At 40.6% G+C, this 21,424-nt stretch overlaps 1 protein-coding gene across 10 annotated transcripts in view; it reads right to left on the bottom strand.

The window, feature by feature from the left end:
• The window catches only part of MPP7 (membrane palmitoylated protein 7), a 323,210-nt gene that overhangs the window by 103,045 nt on the left and 198,741 nt on the right, over positions 1-21,424 (bottom strand). For 9 of the 10 annotated variants that reach the window (XM_036352096.1, XM_036352125.1, XM_036352115.1 and 6 more), the window contains one exon: positions 6,764-6,895. The exons of the other annotated variant lie outside the window; for it this stretch is intronic. In XM_036352096.1, the coding sequence (XP_036207989.1) occupies positions 6,764-6,895 (132 nt within the window). The remainder of the gene's footprint in view (positions 1-6,763; positions 6,896-21,424) is intronic. 10 annotated transcript variants of the gene reach the window in all.

Here is a 21,424-nt window from a genome sequence, read left to right on the forward strand (position 1 = left end):
ATCAGTATTTCTCTCTCACATCAATGTGTTGTTGTTTTTTCTCTCTCTCTCCCTCTTCCTTCTCTCTCTCAAAAAAATCAATGAAAACATATCTTTGAGTAAGAAATAACAACAACAAAAAAAAGAAAGAAAAGAATAATTTACAGTGAATCAACAGTACAGTAGATGAAGCCAAGAATCAAATCAGATTTGGAAAATAAGGAAGCAAAAAACACCAAATCAGAACAGCAAAATGAAAAAAAGAGAATAAAAAACATGAGAACAGTGTAAGGAGCCTCTTGGACAACTTCAAGTGTACTAATATTTGCATCATTGGAGTGCTGGAAGGAGAAGCAAGAGAAAGCAAGAAAATTTCCCTAACCTGGTGAAGGAAAAAGATATACAAGTCCAGGAAACACAGAGTTCCAGGAAAGATGAACCCAAAGAGGTCTACACCAAGATACATCATAATTAAAATGCAAAAGGTGCCCTGCCAGTGTGGCTCAGTGGTTGAACATGGATCTATGAATTAGGAGGTCATGGTTCAATTCCCTATCAGGGCACTTGCTCAGGTTTCAGACTGGATCCCCAGTAGAGAGTGTGCAGAGGTAGCCAGTCAATAATTCTCTCTCATCATTGATGCTTCTATCTCACTCTCACTCTTCCTTCCTCTCTGAAATCAATAAAAATATATTTAGAAAACAAACAAATAAACAAAAATGCAAAAGGTTAAAAAGAAAAAGAGAATCTTAAAAACAGCAAGAAAAAAGGAGTCAGTTACCTACAAGGAGCTCCCATTAGAATGTCAGTTGATTTCTCAACAGAAACTTTGCACGTCAGAAAGAATTGGCAAGAAATAGTCAAAGTGATGAAAAGCAAAGACTTACAACTAAGATTACTCTACCCAGCAAAGCTATCATTGAGAATCAAAAGACAAATAAATAGCTTTTCAGACACAACCAAACCAGTATTACAAAAAATGTTAAAGGGTTTTATTTAAGAAGTAGAAGAAAAAATGATCAAAATATGAATAATGAAATGGCAATAAGTACATATTTATCATCCATATGTTCATTGCAGCATTATTTGCAATAGGCAAGATATGGAAGCAATCTAAGTGTCCATCAATAAAGAGGTGGTGAACATAGAAAATTGACTATGACTCAACCATAAAAAAAAAAGTACAAATTGGTTGTTACAGAATAGTCATGAGGATGTCAAGTACAGGATCAGGAATATAGTCAATAATTTAATAACTATGTACAGTGTCAGATGGGTGCAAGATTTAGTGGGATGATCAATTAGTAAGTTATGTAGTATCTAATCACTGGGGTCTACACCTGAAACTAACATAATAATGTATGTCAACTGTAATTGAAAAATAAAAAATGATTTAAAAATTAAAAAAAATAAGAATGAAGGATGGCAAGGGCTAAAGCAAGGAAACAAATAGGAGGCTGTTACTGTAATCCAAGGGAAAGAGGAGGGGAGCTTTGATCTGATTGGCAGGAGCAGAGATAATGAAAGGTAGACTAGATATATTATTGATAGAGCCAAAAGGATTTCCCAAATGGATTAGAAATGGGAAGAGAGAGAGAGAGAGAGAGAGAGAGAGAGAGAGAGAGAGAGAGGTATCAAAGATTGACTCTATGATTTTTGGCTGAGCAACTGGAAAGATGGGATTGTCATCAACTGAGAGGGGGAACCCTATGGATGGAACACATTTGTAGACAAAGACCATTTTACTTTGGAACATGTGAAGACTGAGATGTCTACTAGACATCTAAATGGAGATCAAGTAGGCAGGTGGACATACAAATTTAAAGATTAGAATAAACATCTGGAAGAGAAATAGCCCTGGGAGTCACTAGCATACAGATGTTGTATGAATCACTTCCAGAATGTGTAAATAAAAAGAGCACTCCAGTATTTAAGGGTTACTTTGTTATAGATATGTACCCTAAAATAGAATACATTTGCTATCCGCTGATTCTCCCCTTCCTTGGATGGTAAACTATGAACCTGAGGAATAATCTCCCACTTTCTACATGACACTAGTTAGCACTCAACTTATCTTCTTTACGATCTCTTTACTTCTGAAGATAACTATTTCCATTTTGCTTTCCAAACTGCTATATCATAATTCTCTGATGTATTCTTAATGCAACATGCATAAGAATAAAGCTCACTGACTATAATACTGTACAAAAGTTAAAAGTCCTAAGGCATATTCGCAAATGCAAAATGAATTAAAATTGAATCTAATGTTTTAAAACATTTTCTTATATAGTTATTTTTAATTTATTTGGTGTGATTTTGACAAAATATGAGTATAGAGAACTTTAGGTTAGATTGAGAAGAATAAATTCTGGTTAGATATTTGTTGCTATTACTATAAAATGGTTTATAAAAGAGGAATGCAAAGAGGACTAGGCTATCATGATCTCCTTGAATAAAAATTTCATCTCCTGTAACACTGCCAATATTGTAAGACCTTTTTAAGCTGGTAGCACAGTTGATTTCAAGTTAATCTTTTGAAGTAGGAATTTTCAAAGTATGGTCTACCAAATATTTGCATCAAAAACCTCTTAGACAACTTTTAAAATCTAGATTACCAGGCCTTGCCCAAAACCTACTAATGTAGACCATTTGCAGTAGAGGCCCAGAAGTCTGCATTTTTAAGTAAGTGCCTCAGGTAATTCTTATAATACCAGAGTTTGAGAACCACTATTCTAAAAGAACCAAGAAGACAACCCATGCAAGAAATGCTGAAAATTTAGGATGAAATCCACCTACCAACTAATAGAATTTCATTTTCTTAAGCTTGTCTAAAAATCTTCTGGATGTAACAAACATAAGCTGCTCCGAACTCACAAGGGAGGGAGGATAGCTCTGCCCCTTATATCCTGGTTATTGTTTTCACCCCTTCTCTCAATTCTTTTATCCATCCCTCCCCTAGAATTAGCACCCTTTTCCCTTTCCATTGACAAATGCCTACATGATCTTTGCTCACTGCCCCTTCTAGAAAATCATGCTGTGCTTAAATAGTTGCCATCTAGCCTCTACCTTATTGTTTGATGGGCCGTTTATCTAACACATAATGCACAAGAACATATAAAGCATTTCAAATACATTATATCTCATATAATATTTAAAACGCTCTCAAAGAGGTATACTTTCTGATAAGGAATCTGAGACAGAGTTGTTAAATAACTTGCTGCTGTAAGGATATATGGAAAATAAGTGACACCCTATAACACTCACTTAGGTCACCTATTGCAAGCTTGGTATTCATTTTACCACATTACACCAGGGTCGAATAAACAAAATTACATTCTTAACATGGATAATCTAACCCTTGGCTGCTAAAGCATATGGCCTTTTCTCTTGAATCATTTGCCAAAGTATACTGACCCTACATACACTTGAAAGAATTATATTTTACTTTGGCTTCTCTCTCCTTGCCCATTTGTGGGGAAGCAGAGAGGAAAATCCTATTAAGTACATTACAAACTTGCCAAATCTTATATAATAAAAGCCTAATATGCTAAGTGTCCGGTGGTCCTTTCAACCAATCAAAGCGTAATATGCTAATGATATGCTAAGGCTACTCAACCACTCACTATGATGTGCACTGACCACCAGGGGGAAGACAGTTGATTGGTCAATCAGTTGCTATGATGTGCACTGACCACCAGGGGGCAGATGCTCTGACTGGTAGGTTAGCTTGCTGCTGAGGTCCGGCTGATCGGGACTGAGTGAGACAGGCCAGACACACCCTGGAGCCCTCCTGCAGCCCCTCTCCAGCTCCGATCATGCACCAGTGGGGTCCCTTGGCCTGACCTGAGCCCTCTCACAATCTGGGACCCCTCAGGGGATGTCGGAGAGGCAGTTTTGGCCTGATCCCGCAGGCTAGGCCAAGGGACCCCACTGGTGCACAAATTCATGCACTTGGCCTCTAGTTATACCATAATATACTACTAAGAAACTGAACAATTTTGAGAGATGCTTATAATATCCCCCAAATACACAAATATTACAAACCTGGAAAACATTCTCATGCTAAAGATAAATATTCAGTTTTTAAATAACATCAATTCGACACTATTTTTAAAGAAATTTCCCTGGTTCCCTTTCCTAAATATCTAACCTTTTGTTATCACCTGCATAGCCCCATAGGCTCAGTACAATCATAAGGGAATTAGTCACTTATATTCCCATGTATTTTCTTTTATTCTTGCTAATTGAATGTATAATACTTCTAGTCACCTAAATAAAAACCTCCTATGCTACTGTTGACTTCCTCTCTCCTCTTGCCCTTTGCATCCACAGGTCCTATCAAATCTAACATGTCACTCTTGCCACTATCTTATATAACTTGTATTATATAAGCTATCATGGAAGAGGGTATTAGATGCATAATCACTACCTCAAAGTTTAGGTCAAATTATTTTAGTTGTTACATGCTTATTAGCTAAATAAATGTTTAGTAACAAACTATGAAAACACAGCTTTAGATTATTTTATATATGTCATTCAACTTTTATGAATATAAACTAACTCATAGTAACTCCAGTTAAACCTTTTGTGAAATTTTGATGCAGTACATGCCGAATTTCTTTGATAAACATGTTGAAGATCTTATTTTATCAGAAGGCATGGTACTTTAGGGTATCCATGGATGAGATTCAGGGGCTCAATAAATCCCTTGACATAATATGAAAACTTATCTGTACATTTTTCTGAGTAGGAATGTCCAATGCATTTATCAGTATACCAAAGTTACCCTTAAGCCAAAAAAAAAAGAAGAGAAAAAAGAACCAAAAGGGAAAAGTGCAAAGACACAACATGGTATAGAAGAAAAAACTAGAGCCTGGTGGGGTGGCTTAGTTGGGAGGGGTGTCGTCCCATACACCAAAATGTTTCGGGTTCGATTCCCCACCAGGGCACATAACTAGGTCATAGATCAGATCCCTGGTCAGGGTGCTTATGAGAGGCGACCAATCAATGTTTCTTTCACACTGATTTTTCTCTCTCTCTTTTCCTTCCCTTCCTCTAAAAATCAATTAAAACATATTCTCATGTGAGTATTAAAAAAAAACAAGGATAAAAAAACAAACTAGTATTTAAAAACAGAAAGTCAAGTTTGGATCTTGGTTCTACACTCATTAACTCTCATACTTAGGTAAGTTGCTTCATTTCTCTCAACATTAGTTTCCTGGTTTGTAAAAAGAAAAACTATGATCCTCATACCAACTATGAGAATTAAATATAATGTATGTAAAGTACTTAACATAGTTCTAAGCAACTATTATCTTATCAACTGCTATTTGCTTTAAGAAAATAGAAATATCTTAATTAGAATAAACAACATTTAAAATCAAGTGCTAGGTAATGAAATTTATTTTTTCTTTTGACTGTAGATTTATAAATATATAGAGGCCTGTTGCAGGAAGATTCCCGCAAGAATAGGGCTTCCTCAGCCCTATTCCTGCAAGAATAGGGCTTCCTGAGTCCGGAGCGAAGCTTCTCCACCGCCTCGATTCCTCCCGTCTCCGCTGCCTGGCTCCCTCCCATCTCTGCTGCTTGGCTTCCTCCCATCTCCGCTGCTGTCCTGCCTGGCCGCCCCGGGTCCCACACGGGAGGGCTGGATGGCTGCAGGGCAGGCGGCGGATGGCGCTGTCCCGCCCTGCCTGCAGTATGCAAATCTAACAGCTATCTTTGTTGGGTTAATTTGCATACTCTTCTGATTGGCTGATGGGCATAGCAAAGGTATGGTCAATTAGCATCTTTGTTTTTTATTAGTGTACATGGATACACTGCATATTTATTTCCTATTATTGCTATAAGAAATGACCACAGATTTAATGACTTACACAACACAAATTTGCTACCTGACAATTTGGAAGTAGGAAGGCCAAAATGGGTATGAAGGGGCTAAAATCAAAGTGTCAGCAGGGCTACATTTCTTTGGCAGATGTAGGATAAAATCCGGTCCTTGCTTGTTCCATTTACTAGAAGCTTCTAGAATTCTGTGGCTCAATGCCACATCACTCCAACCTCTGTTTCCATCATCACCTCTCCTCCTGTTACTCTGGCCCTTGTGCCTCCTTCTTTCACTTTAGTTACAACACTTGTGATTAGATTGAGCCCACTAGCTAATCTAGAATAATCTCCCCATTTGAACCCTTTTATTAGCCATGCCTGTGTGGCTCAGTGGTTGAGAGTTGACTGATGAACCAGGAGGTCACAGTTCAATTCACGGTCAGGGCACATGCCAGGGTTATGGGCTTGATACCCAGCAGGGGGTGTGTGGGAGGCAGCTGATCAATGATTCTCTCTCAATATTTATGTTTCTATCTTTCTCTCACTTGCCCTTCCTCTCAGAAATTAATTTTAAAAAATATTACAATAAATAAATAAATAAATAAATAAATAAATAAATAAATAAAATTAGCTTCCTAGAAAAGCCATAAGCAATTATTCTTAGTTGCACCATTTAATCTCAAATCATCTGTGACTGGTGCATATGCTTTCTTTTATAAATGTCAACAATTCACATTTTAAAATTATTGCTACTTATAACCAATAAAATGCCATTTCATTTGCCTTCATTTTTCTAAATCATATATATTCTTTAGACATAAATGTTCCATTTATTTGAAAGTTTAGGACACAGAGGAAGTGTATTTTAAAGAGAGGAATTTTTGGAATGTCCTCATCAGATTTGGCTTTACCATGATATCTACTCATATCTGGGCACAATAAGTAGATCAAAACTTACCAGGGGTTCTCTATTTTTGACCAGACGGATTATTTTTACTGAGTCTTCCTCATCATCAATATCATCGGGCATAGGAGGCAATACTGGATCATACTTCTTCTGAGCCACAGTGTCATGCACAGAGAGCAAAGCCTATCAATGACAAAGATTGATAAAGAACAATCTGATTGGTGTTTCTGAGTTCTTGGAATAGAATATATGCACCCCTATGTTCATAGCAGCACAATTTATAATAGCTAAGACTGGAAACAGCTTAAGTGCCCATCAGCAGATGAGTGGATTAAAAACCTATGGTACATCTACACAACGGAATACTATGCTGCTGTGAAAAAGAAAGAACTTCATTTGCAACAGTATGGATGGACCTGGAGAGCATTATGCTAAGCGAAATAATCCAGTCAGAGAAGGATAAGTATCACATGATCTCATTCATTTGTGGAATATAATGAACAATGTAAACTGATGAACAAAAATATAGAGATATAGAAACATCAAACAGACCATGAAACCTCAGAGGGAAGACAGGGTAGGGTGGGGGGGCATGGTAAGAGATCAACCAAATGACTTGTATGCATGCATATAAGCATAACCAATGGACACAGACAGTAGGGGGATGAGGGCATATTTTGCGGGGTGGGAGCAGCCAGGGAGAGGTCAATGTGGGAAAAAAGAAGACATATGTGATACTTTCAACAATAAAGAATTTAAATGAAAAAAATTAATCAAATACAAAACCCCAAACTCATAAAAGTATAAAGAAAATCTAATTGAAGATGGCGGCATAGGTAAACACCGGGAAATTGCCGCCTCCCACAACAATTGAAAATTACCGCAAAGGACAGAGCAGACATCCTCCAGAACAACAGGAAGGCTGGCTGAGTGTAAATTCTACAACTAGAAGGAAAGAAAAGCACACTGAGAGCCAGAGGAGCTGCGGAGGTGAAGTGCAGAGGTACAAGTGCAGAGGTATGGCGGCGCGCGCGCGCACGCGTGAGGAAAGGGGGTGGCACCTGAGGACGCGGCTGTCTTTTTGAATCACAAGCTCCCGACTGCTCTGAACTCCAGTTCCGGGAAGTCTCTGGGGACCCAGGACTCATACGGGGAGAAGCTGGTCTGTCCGGCAGCGGGCGAACTTGAAGGCGGCTTTCCCTCAGAGGTGCTTGCAGCAATTAGCGGGTCGCTGAGACGCGCGACTCCGGGCGGAGAATCAGCCATAGCTCCTTGATCCGCCCTTTGATTCCCTGAGACCCCGCCCCACCCAGGCTGCGGCAGAGGCTTTTGCATGTGAATGTACCTAACTGCAGCCGAGCCAGGCAGACCCGGAACTTCCAAGAGAAGGCCCAAGGCCCCGCAGCGGCTTGCATTGCTTCACAGCTGAGCCTCTTCGTGGCTCCTGCTGTGTGGCCTCAGGCAGAGGCTGAATTAGCACCTCCTTAGATCCAGGAGCCACTGTACCCAGTGGTCAGAGGGGGACCATCCAGATTGCAACTCCTCAGATCCATAAGGGACACACTCAGGGAGCAGACTCAGTGAGCACCAAAGCCCCACTGAAGCAAGTCTTGCCCCAGAAGGGTGTCTTCAGCACAGAAGTTCTCCCACTTTAGACACAGCTGATTCTCACAGCCAATTGGCCTGGAGTTCAATTCCTTCCAGTGATCCTACAACAACCAAGGCACCAAGAGTGCACCAAGGGTGTCCACCCCAGGTAACTGGGGAGGCTGAGCCACTGGGCCCTACAGGACACCTGGCGCGCAGGGCCACTCTATCAACACAGGGAAGCAGCCAAAATGCGGAGACAAAGAAACAGGTCACAAATGGCAGAAATGGAGGAAAGCCAATGATTGGATATAGAGTTCAAGGCCACGTTTATAAGGTTTTTCAAGAATTTTATGGAAACCGCCGATAAATTTAAAGAATCCCTCAATAAGTATAGTGAGACCATGGAGGACATGAAAAAGGACCAACTAGAAATTAAGCATACACTGACTGAAATAAAGAATAATTTACAGAGATCCAACAGCAGACAAGAGGATCCCAAGAATCAAGTCAAAGATTTGAAATACAAAGAAACAAAAAATACCCAACCGAAAAAGAAAAAAGAAAAGAGATTCCAAAAATATGAAGATAGTGTAAGGAACCTCTGGGACAACTTCAAGCGTACCAACATCAGAATTATAGGGGTACCAGAAGGAGAGAGAGGGCAATATATTGCAAACCTTTTTGAAGAAATAATGACAGAAAACTTCCCCTACCTGGTGAAAGAAATGGACTTACAAGTCCAGGAAGCGCAGAGAACCCCAAACAAAAGGAACCCAACGAGGACCACACCAAGGCACATCATAATTAAAATGCCAAGAGCAAAAGACAAAGAGAGAATCTTAAAAGCAGCAAGAGAAAGACAGTCAGTTACCTACAAGGGAGTACCCATACGACTGTCAGCTGATTTCTCAACAGAAACCATGCAGGCCAGAAGGGAGTGGCAAGAAATATTCAAAGTGATGAATAGCAAGAACCTGCAACCAAGATTACTTTATCCAGCAAAGCTATCATTCAGAATAGAAGGTCAGATAAAGAGCTTCACGGATAAGAAAAAGCTAAAGGAGTTCATCACCACCAAACCAGCAGTATATGAAATGCTGAAAGGTATTCTTTAAGAAGAGGAAGAAGAAAAAGGAACTCTTACCATTTGCCACAGCATGGATGGAACTGGAGAGCGGATAAATACCACAGGATCTCACTCATTTGTGGAATATAAGTAACAACATAAACTGATGAACAAGGACTGATCCAGAGACGGAGAGGCATTGATTGGACTGTCGGGCCTTGGAGGGAAGGTAGGGGAGGGTGAGGGTAAGGGGGAAAGATCAACCAAAGGACTTATATGCAAGCATATAGGCCTAATCAATGGACATGGACAACGGGGGGGGGGGGTGAGGGCATGAGCTGGGGGGGATGGGGGGTAGAGGGTAACGTGGGGACAAGGACACATATGTAATATCTTAATCAATAAAAAATATATTAAAAAAAGAAAATCTAATTGATGTTATAATTTTGATATAACAATGGTAATAAGGCAACTACTTGAAAAGGAGCCTCTTAGAAAAAGGAAGTATGAAAAACAACAGAAGGCAGCTCCATTTAGCTACCACTCTATCACCAATGACATTCATGTATGATAAGAATCAGCACAAAATATCTTTTAATCTGTATATTCTCTGGTTCGTCCTTATAAGAACAGCAGTTAGGAAAAGAGGTGGGGGTGTGTTACTTTTGAAAGGAGGGAGAAAATGAGTCTATAGATATATTGTCAAGGAAACAACATGAGCCTGAGACAAATATATACTATTTCTTTCCTACTATTAGCAGAAAACACAAAAGAACTGATCAATACAATTGATTAGCTTTTACATTTTTGTTTTCTCACTTTTTAACTCTTAGTATAATAAATGACTAGTCCTATATAATAAAGAGGTAATATGCAAATTAACCCTCACACCCTTACAAGATGGCTGCCTACGACCAGGTCAGCAGGGGGGTTAGTGAGGGACGACCAAACGACTGAACAGCAGGCTGTGTGGGGCGACCAGGCTTGCAGGGGGGACAGTTGGGGGCGACCATGCCAGCAGGGGGGGAGAGCTGGGGGAGACCAGGCCAGCAGAGGGGAGCAGTTGGGGGTGACCAGACCGGCAGGGGTGGCAGTAAGGGGTGACCAGGCTGGCAGGGGGGCAGTTAGGAGTGAACAGGCAGGCCAGGAGGGGGCAGTTGGGGGCGGCCAGGCAGGCAGGCAGGTGAGCGATTAGGAGCCTGTGGTCCAGGACTGTGAGAGGAATGTCCAACTGCCAGTTTAGGCCCAATCCCAGGGGGATGTCTGCAGTCAGACATCCCCCGAGGGGTCCCAGATTGGAGAGGGTGCAGGCTGGGCTAAAGGGACAACCCCTCATGCATGAATTTCATGCACCGGGCCTCTGGTATATGTATAAAAGAATAAAATGTAAGTATTTCTATTCATGATTGTCATGGTGGTAAAAACTCCACAAAACATCGTCATATTGTCCTTATAGACCAAAGATGAGGAAAACACTGGAACCCTGACATATCACTACTCACTATTTTAGGTGACTGGACCTAGATTTTTAACTAACTTGTTCCCTAATCAGCAAATGCCAGAATCCATAAATTTCTCCAGCAAGAACCCTAGAAATTAATGTTGAAATCTCTCATCTACACTTCCAATGTCCAATCATATCCAGTTAAATCTACTTTCAAAATATATGCTAACATTTGTTATCTTCTTTCTAGACCAGTGGTTCTCAACCTGTGGGTCGAGACCCCTTTGGCAGTCAAATGACCCTTTCACAGGGGTCACCTAAGGCCATCCTGCATATCAGATATTTACATTACAATTCATAACAGCAGCAACATTACAGTTATGAAGTAGCAACGAAAATAATTTTATGGTTGGGTCACAACATGAGGAACCGTATTTAAAGGGCCAGAAGGTTGAGAACCACTGCTCTAGACCAAAGGGTGGTGAACTATGCCACCTGATTCTATAAATAAATCTGGCTGGAGCACAGCCATGCTCATTTATTTATGTTTTTTTGATGGCCATTGTCATGCTCCAATGTCAAAACCGAACAGAAACAGCAGGTATTTTTTACATGAAAACTTGGCAGACCTGGCTAGATCACTGATGTCATCACTCTTACCTGGAGCATTGCAATAGCCTCTAAACCAGGGGTGGGCAAACTTTTTGACTCGAGGGCCACAATGGGTTCTTAAACTGGACCGGAGGGCCGGAACAAAAGCATAGATGGAGTGTTTTTGTGAACTAATATAAATTCAAAGTAAACATCATTACATAAAAGGGTATGGTCTTTTTTTTTTTTTTTAGTTTTATTCATTTCAAATGGACTGGATCCGGCCCGCGGGCCGTAGTTTGCCCACGGCTGCTCTAAACAGTCCAACTGCATTCACCTTTGGCTCATTTTCAAATCCATGATTTACAGAGTAATTACTTTAAAACTTAGATCAAATCACATAATGGGCCTGCTAATAACTTCTAAAAAACTACCCACTGATCTTGGGATAAAGATCAAGTATGTCCTAATCTCCAACCTTACCTTATACCACTTTCCTCACAGAGCTTAAATAACTCTTTCTCATAGGGACTTGGCCAAAACATCTATACTAATAAAGGGCTAATATGCTAATTAGACTGGGAGGCCTTCTGGGAGACCTTCTGGACATCCTTCTGGACAAAGCCATGGTGGTGGGGCTGAGGCAGAGGAGGTTAGGACGATCAGGCTGGCAGGGGAGGGCAGTGGGGGGTGATCAGGCTGGCTGGGGAGGGAAGTTAGGGGCAAGCAGGCCGGCAGGCAGAGTGGCTAGGGGCGGTCAGGCAGGCAGGTGAATGGTTAGGAGCCAGCAGTCTCGGATTGTGAGAGGGATGTCCGACTGCCGGTTTAGGCCCCAGAGGGATCGGGCCTAAACTGGCAGTCGGACATCCCCCGAGGAGTCCCAGATTGGAGAGGGTGCAGGCTGGGCTGAGGGACACTCCTCATGCACAAATTTTGTGCACCGGGCCACTAGTCTATATATATAAAAGCCTAAGCAACCGTTTGATGGGTAGCTATGACTCACACTGACCACTAGGGGGCAGACATTCAACGCACAGGCATGGAAACATGGAACAAACTGATGAATCTTAGAGGGAAGGGGGGAGAGGGAAGGGCAGGAAGAGATTAACCAAAGATCTTATTTGCATATCAAAGGCCCAGTGCATGGATTCATGCACCAGTGGGGTCCCTTATCCTGGCCTGTGGGGATCAGGCTGAAACCGGCAGTCCGACATCCCCTGAGGGGTCCCAGATTGCAAGAGGGCACAGGCCAGGCTGAGGGACCCCACTGGTGCATGATTCCATGCACCAGGCCTCTAGTCTATCCTATCTAATAAAAGAATAATATGCAAATTAACCATAACTCCGCGACAAAGATGGTGGTGGCCATAGCAGCGGGGCAGGATGATGGCGGTGTCACCCTGGCAGTGTGAGCCCAGCAGGCATTGCCTCGGTGACCCACGAGCAGTTCCCGCAGCCCTCGAGCAGGAAAGTGTGGCCCGCAGGCAGCCCCCAGCAGGGCCTGCTCCCGGGTCGCTGTGGCAATCCTCGAGCAGGCAGCCCCAAGCAGGACCTTCTCCCGGCTCCCCATGGTGATCCACGAGCAGAAAATTGCGGCCTGCAGGCAGCACCCAGCAGGGCCTGCTCCTGGGTAGCCGCGGTGATTTGCGAGCAGGAAAGCGTGACCCACAGGCAGCCCTCAGCAGGGCCTGCTTGCGGGTCGCTGTGGTGATCCATGAGCAGGAAAGCACGGCCCGCAGGCAGCACCCCACCCTGGCAACAGCTCAAGGGAGAGAACAACAAGCAGGCAGGGGCAGAAGCCTGAGAGATTAACACAGAGGGGCGCCTGCTCCAAGCCTCCATTGTGTGGCTGGGGGCAGGCCTCCAGCAGACAGACAGACACACACACACACACACACACACACACACACACACATGGGGTGCCTGCTCCGAGCCTCCGACATGGTTGGGGGCAGGCCCCCATTGGGGACACACACACACACACACACAGGACACCTGCTCCAAGCCTCTGCTGCCAGACTGTGGCCATCAGTAGGACATCCACTGAGGGCTCCCAGACTGTGAGAGGGTGCAGGCTTGGCTGAGGGAACCCCACCCCCCAGTGCACGAATTTCGTGCACCATGCCTCTAGTATATATAAAAGCCTAAGTGACTGTTATGACAGGTTGACTGAACGACCGGTCACTATGATGCGCACTGACCACTTGGGGGCAGACACTTGATGCAGGAGCTACCACCTGGTGATCAGTGCACTCCCACAGCCAACCTCCCGTGGCTGGCCAACCTTCGCTGCCACCCCCCGCACCCAGCCGGCCGGGCCCAACTGGCCCTGATTCCCGGCAAGGCCAAGGGACCCCACCCATGCACAAATTTGTGCACCGGGCCTCTAGTCCAATATAAAAGCAGATCCCCCTCAGTAGCTTGATCTCATAGCACCTTTTTCTTTGCCTTCCTAAATGTTCATAATTCATAGCCATATATGCATTTTATATGCATATGTTTAATATCTGCTACCTACTGAAATAAAAGCTCTAAGATGGCAAAGAAATGGTGTCTATTTTTAATTAAGCTCTTTTATTGTCTATAATATATACACAGAAAAGTACACAATTCATAAGCACATAGCATGAATTTACAAAAATGAATATTCCCATGTAAATATCCCCCAAACAGGAAATACAACATTAACTGACCCCAGAAACCCCTACTTATGCTCCTTCCTAATTACACCAAAGGTGGTAGTTTTGCCTCTATATAAATACTGCATAAATAAAATGAATAGGCACAAATGCATATTCACTTTCCCCCTGATATTAAGTTGATGAGATTTATTTATACTGGTACTGGTAGCAGCATTCACTTTTCATTGCTATGTAGCATTACAATATATGAATATTTCTCTAGTTTCTGCATTATGCCCATTATTGAGGGACATTTAGGTTGTGAAGTTCTTGGCTACCATAAATAATGCTGCTGTAAATATTTCATGTCTTTTGATACATATGTACATAATTATATGCATAATTTGGTTAAGTATATTTAAGAGTGGAATATCTGGCCCTAGCTGGTTTGCTCAGAGATAAGAGCATTGGCCTTCAGACTAAAGGGTCATAGGTTCAATTCTGGTCAAAGGCACGGACTTCAGTTGCAGGCTCAAACCCCAGCGCATGTGGGAGGCAACCAATCAATGTGTCTCTCTCACATTGATATTTCTCTCTGTCTCTCCCCCTCTCTTCCATTCTCTCTACAAGAATCAATGAAAAAAAAATATCCTGGGGTAAGGATTAACAAAAAACAAAACAAAAGTGGAATATCTGGGTCATGAGTTATCAGTATATTCAAAATTAGCAGATAAAAGTTTTATAACCCCACCAACAGCTTATGCCAGTTCTAGTTGCATCACATAACCCCTAACATTTTACATTATTAGCTTAAATTTGACCATTATGAATGTGCAGGGGTATCTTTTTGTGGTTAAAATTTCATTTTTCTTACAGCTAATGATATTGAAAACATTCCTATGGCTATTGGGTATGTTAAATATCTTCTTTTCTTAAAAATTTTTAATTAAATCTTTATTGTTCAGATTATTACATTTGTTCCTCTTTTTTCCCCCCATAACTCCCCTCCTCCCAGTTCCCACCCCACTCTCCGCCCTCACTCCCCACCCCCTGTCCTCATCCATAGGTGCACGATTTTTGTCCAGTCTCTTCCCGCATCTCCCACACCCCTCTCCCCCTCAAGAATAGTCAGTCCATTCCCTTTCTATGTCCCTGATTCTATTATGATCACCAGATTATTTATTCACTTGATTCTTAGATTCACTTGTTGATAGATGCATATTTGTTGTTCAAAATTTGTATCTTTACCTTTTTCTTCTTCTTCCTCTTCTTAAAGGATACCTTTCAGCATTTCATATAATACTGGTTTGGTGGTGATGAACTCCTTTAGCTTTTCCTTATCTGTGAAGCTCTTTATCTGACCTTCAGTTCTGAATGATAGCTTTGCTGGATAAAGTAATCTTGGTTGTAGGTTCTTGGTATTCATCACTTTGAATATTTCTTGCCACTCCCTCCTGGCCTGCAAAGTTTCTGTTGAGAAATCAGCTGACAGTCGTATGGGTATTCCCTTGTAGGTAACTGGGTTTCTTTCTCTTGCTGCTTTTAGGATTCTCTCTTTGTCTTTTGCTCTTGGCATTTTAATTATGATGTGTCTTGGTGTGATCCTCTTTGGATTCCTTTTGTTTGGGGTTCTCTGGGCTTCCTAGACTTGTAAGTCTATTTCTTTCACCAGGTAGGGGAAGTTTTCTGTCATTATTTCTTCAAATAGGTTTTCAATATCTTGCTCTCTCTCATCTTCTGGCACCCCTATAATTCTGATGTTGGTACGTTTGAAGCTGTCCCAGAGGCTCCTTACACTATCTTCGTATTTTTGGATTCTTTTTTCATTTTGCTTTTCCGGTTGGGTGTTTTTTGCTTCTTCGCGTTTCGAATCTTTGACTGGATTCTTGCGCTCCTCTGGTCTGCTGTTGGGTGTCTGTATAATATTCTTTATTTCAGTCAGTGTATGCTTAATTTCTAGTTGGTTCTTTATCACAACATCGAGGGTCTCATTAGATTTCTTGAGGATCTCACTACATTTATCGGCGGTCTCACCAGTCTTTTCAAGGGCCTTACTAAGTTTATCGGCAGCTTCTAGACAGTTCTTGAGAGACCTTACAAGTGTGGTTTTGAGCTCTATATCTTCCATTTCTGACATTTGCGTCCTGTTTCTTTGTCTCTGCATTTTTGTATCTTTTCTTGGTGCACCCCCTAGTGGTCTTTGTGCGCAGTCTTGTTGTAGTTAAGCCTTGATTGTCGGCAATACCAGGGGTGATTTGATCTCCAGGCTAACTGGCTATCTAAATATCTTCTTTTGTGAGATGCCAGTTCAAGATTCTTGCACTTTTTCTCTACCATCTTTTTCTTATTTACTTGTAAGAATTCTTTATAATATACTGGATACAAATCTTTGTTGGTCACATGTGGTACATATATATTTAACCATTAGGTAGCTTGCATTTTCACTTTGTTATTAGTGTTTTCCAATCAACAAAGGATCCTAATTTTAATGAGCCTAATTCATATTTTTCCTTATGGTTGGAGGTTTTTGTATCCAATCAGAGTTTCTAAGGAAAGAATGAACAGCATCAAGAAGATGAAATATCCAAAGAGATAATGGTTGCAACTTTTTGAAGATTAATGAGTCAGAGTCTGCATATTCAAGAAGCTCAATATATTCTTTAGAAAGCAGGAAAAATAAAAAGAAGTCCATATACACTGAGTGGCCAGATTATTATGATCACCTGACGTTTGTAGGCAAATTAGCTATAATTTCGTGAAGTTGCTAGAGGGCAGACCATTATAAATAGGAAAGCAGGTTATTCCCCATGACAGTAGAAGTGATTTTTTTCTGAAGATATGGGTAAACAAGGTGATTTAACAGTCTTTGAATGTGGGATACACACACACACACACACACACACACACACACACACACACACTGAGTAGCCAGATTATTATGACCACCTGACATTTGTAGGCAAATTAGCCGTACACTGCATCGTATGGGATATGGAAGCTGAAGGCCTATTCGAACATCATTGCTGTCTGCAGTTACCAAGATAAAACGTCTCCAATTCACACAGGAACACAAGGATTGTACAGTCGAGCATTGGAAAAAAGTCATGTCGTCCAATGAATCACGTTTCCAGTTGCATCATGCAGATGGCAGAGTGAGAATTTGGCAGAAACAGCATGAAAGCAGGCACCCCACATGCATGAGTACAACCCTTCAAGCTGGTGGGGGCAGTGTTATGGTTTGGGGCATGTTTTCCTGGCATGATTTGGGCCCTTTAATTCGTGTGGAACAACGTCTGAACAGCACAACATACCTAAGTATCGTTGCTGATCAGGTTCATACTATCATGTTGATGGCGTACCCCAGTGGAGATGGCTTCTTCCAATAAGACAATGCGCCATGCCATGGTGCTCGTATTGTGCAGGAGTGGTTTCAAGAACACGAGGGAGACTTTACCTTGCTTAGGTGGCCCCCACAATCACCAGATCTCAATCCAAATGAGCATTTGTGGGATGAACTTAAAAGAGCCATCAGGCAGCTGGTTCCACAACCATCAAATCTCACAGAACTAGACAGTGCCATTCATCAGGCATGGTGTCAGATTCCTCACATCACCTTTCAACATCTCGTGGAGTCAAAGCCAAGAAGAATCGCTGCAGTATTGAAGGCAAAAGGTTGCCCAACGAAGTACTGATGGGGTTGTCATAATAATCTAGCCACTCAGTATATATATGTATCCCACGTCCAAAGGCTGTTAAATCGTGTTGTTTACTCATTTCTGCAGAAGAAAAGATCACTTCTACTGTCGTGGTAAACAACCTGCTTCCCTATTTATAATGGTCTGGTCCTCTAGCAACTTCAGCACGAAATGATAGCTAGTTTGCCTACAAACGTCAGGTGGTTATAATAATCTGGCCACTCAGTGTATATATGCTGCAGAATGCCAAATGCAAAAAGATTTTCAAAATATCAGAGAGAGAAAAGATAATCAGAAAACAAACACCCAATTGAGCCTGATCAGCAGCAGCAATGGAAACTAGAAGATTGTTAAAATACCTTCAAACTGCTTAGAAAAAATAAGAATTATATATCCAGCAAAAGTGCCATTCAAGAATGAGAATAAAGGCAAAGACAAAGTTAACAGGGGCCCAGATGAGAAAACTTAAAATAAAAAAGGATAATACAACAATGGTTTTCAAAGACACTGGACATCAAAGGTTCATGATCACTGAGAAGAAAGAAAACAAATGTGAAATCTATGACTGCCCCAGTTTACTGCCTAGAGAGTTTCCTGGCTGTGTTGGGGGTGAGGGGAGAAGAAACCCAGGCAGAACCCAATGGTCTCCCTCAGTTGAGAAAACAGAGCTGGGAAACCAGAAAGGGTAAAGGCTAAAGTCCTCGGGGAAGTGTATGGGAGAGAAGAGAACTGTACAGAGACAGAGCTCTGAAGATCTGTGGGAAGTTCCCCCTGAGTCCTTAGCCAAGTCCTTAGCCACGACTTGCATACAAGAAAACTACCAGAACGGATTAGAGCAGTGGTTCTTAACTGAGGACAATTTTACTATCCTGGAGCTATTTGGCAATATCTGGAGATATTTTCAATTTGTCGCAATTTGGGGGATGCTACTGACATTTGGCACACAGGGGCCAGGTATAATTTTAAACATTTAATAGCATACAAATAATTATCCAGCCTCCAAATGTTAATAGTTCTAAGGTTGATAAACTGTGTATTATAGCCCCACTCTCTGAAAGTAGGGCATTCCTATGAAAACTTTCATTAACTAAAATGGCATAAAGTAAAAAAGCAATGACATTAATTTATATAAAATAATTTTAGTGTTGTCAGACCCCAGAAATAACTATCCAAAATAAAACACAAAGATAAAATATAGTAAAAAGAACATTACTGACCTGAAGGACAATTTCAATGGCCTGACATATACACATATAAACAAAGAAAGGAAGGGTAGTAAAAATATTTGAGGAAATATGGCAGAAAATATTCCAAACTTGATGAAAAAAAAAGCCACATGTTCAAGAAGCTCAATGTATCTACCAAAAGAAACATAAAAGTAACACCATATTGCTTAAAACCATTGATAAAGAGAAAATCTTACTGTCATACAAAAAAAGTGCATTATAGCCCTAGCTGGTTTGGCTCAGTGGATAGAGCGTTGGCCTGCAGACTGAGGGGCTCCAGGTTCGATTCCGGTCAACGGCATGTACCTTGGTTGCGGGCAGATCCCCAGTGGGGAGTGTGCAGGAGGCAGCTGATTAATGCTTCTCTCTCATCCGATGTTTCTAACTCTCTATCCCTCTCCCTTCCTCTCTGTAAAAAATCAATAAAATATGTTTTAAAAAAATGCATTATATATAAAATAAAATAAAATAAAAAAATGACAATCCTTCTCATCAGTAACAATGTAGGAGTAGCATCTTTAAAATACTCAAAGAAAAATACTATCAACCTAAAATTCTATACCTAGTAAAATATCTTTTAGAAATGAAGGGATATTGAAGACTTCTTAGGCATACAAAATCTCAAGAAATTAATCACCAACAGATTTGTATTCCAAACAAAAATGTAATAAGTCTTTCAGATAGGAAGAATGACATCAGATGGGACTATGGGTCCCTACAAAGGAATGAACATCAGAAATAACCACCATCTTGGTATCTATGGCAACTATTTTATATATATGTGTGTATATATATATATATATATATATAGAGAGAGAGAGAGAGAGAGAGAGAGAGAGAGAGAGAGAGAGAGTAAAAATAATAAAGATAACTAATGAACATATTTTAAGATAAAGTGATTATCATATTGATAGGCAATATTAAGAACAACAGCTATGTATTTTTCCTCCTTAGCTTTCTGCATTGATTTCCATGTCTCTTTTCCAAAATATACCTTTAAGATTTATAGATATCAAGTTCTAATTTTTAGTAGATTTGTTTTAGAACTATTTTTGGTTAGTCACATTTCTATTTTGGACAGCTAAAAGTAACCTTGTATTTCATTTTCTTCTATATACAAATTTTCCTTTCAAAAGGCAATTCTTAAATAAGAAATGTGTTTCCATATGCCACAACCACCAATCACAACAGATGGGTTTAACTGTCCCTCAGATGAATCTGCAGGAAATTGAACACTCATGAGGCCCACAAGCTCTTAATGCCTTTGACCCCCTGAATTCAACTCTATGTTCTATGTATCTATCAGGTCCACAGAATTAAGTGTCTAATAATAAGGTGAGTAAAACTGATTTATTCCTCCAGAAAGAAGCTTAACTTTTCCCGTTAGCAGGCTTTAATGAAATCTCATCCTTTCTGTATGCTCAAGCAATGAGTAATTTCTTGCAAGTGAATGTTTTGGAAAGCTAAAAAATCACAACAAATCTTATTTTATTTATTGCCTTTAAAAACTCTACCAAATTTCCCCTGACTTCATAAATAATAACACCATGTCATACAAGCATCATCTTGGATCTTAGTGGCATGATACTATAAATCAACTACAACAAAATAAAAATTCCAACTCACGGAGGCTAACTAGCATGTTATTGTAAAATGAATGGGTTACCAATGACATCAAGGAACAAATAAAAATGTCCTGGAAACACATAATTAAAATGAACATAGAAGAACCCAAAATCCATAGAACACAGCAAAAGCAGTTCTACAAGGGAAATTCATAGCATTACAGGCCTACCCCAAGTAACAAGATAAGTCTCAAATAAACAGTCTAACTCTAAGTTAAAAGAATTATAGAGAACAAGAAAAGCCTAGAGAAAGTAGAAGGAAGGGAACAACAAACATCGGAACAAAAATAAATGACACAGAAATTTAAAAAAACACACAATACAAAACATCAATGAAACCAAGAGCTGGTTATTAGAAAAGATAAGCAAGATTGATGAAACTTTTCCCAACTTATCAAGAAACAAAGAGAGAAGACCCAAATAAATAAAATCAGAAATGAAAGAAGTGAAGTTAAAAGAAGAAAGAAAGAAAGAAGCGAAGTAACAACTGACATCACAGAAATATAAGGGATTATAAGAAAATACTTTGAACATCTAAATGTGAACAAACTGAACAATCTGGGCGAAATGGACAAATTCCTAGAAAATATAGCATCTTCCAAATGCAGTCAGGCAGAATCAGAAAACCTGACAGGTCAATTACAACTAATGAAATTGAAGCAGTAATAAAAAACTTTCCAGAAACAAAAATGTCCTGGACTGATGGTTTCACAGGTAAATTTTACCAAACATTCAAAGAATTAACACCAATCCTCCTCAAATTATCCTAAAAATTCAAGAGGAGAAAAGAACTGCAAACTCTTTTTATGAGGTCAGCATTATCTTAATTCCAAAACCATATAAAGACACAACAA

Source organism: Myotis myotis, unplaced genomic scaffold (assembly GCF_014108235.1).
Source record: "Myotis myotis isolate mMyoMyo1 unplaced genomic scaffold, mMyoMyo1.p scaffold_m19_p_1, whole genome shotgun sequence".
NCBI classification, from domain to species: domain Eukaryota; kingdom Metazoa; phylum Chordata; class Mammalia; order Chiroptera; family Vespertilionidae; genus Myotis; species Myotis myotis.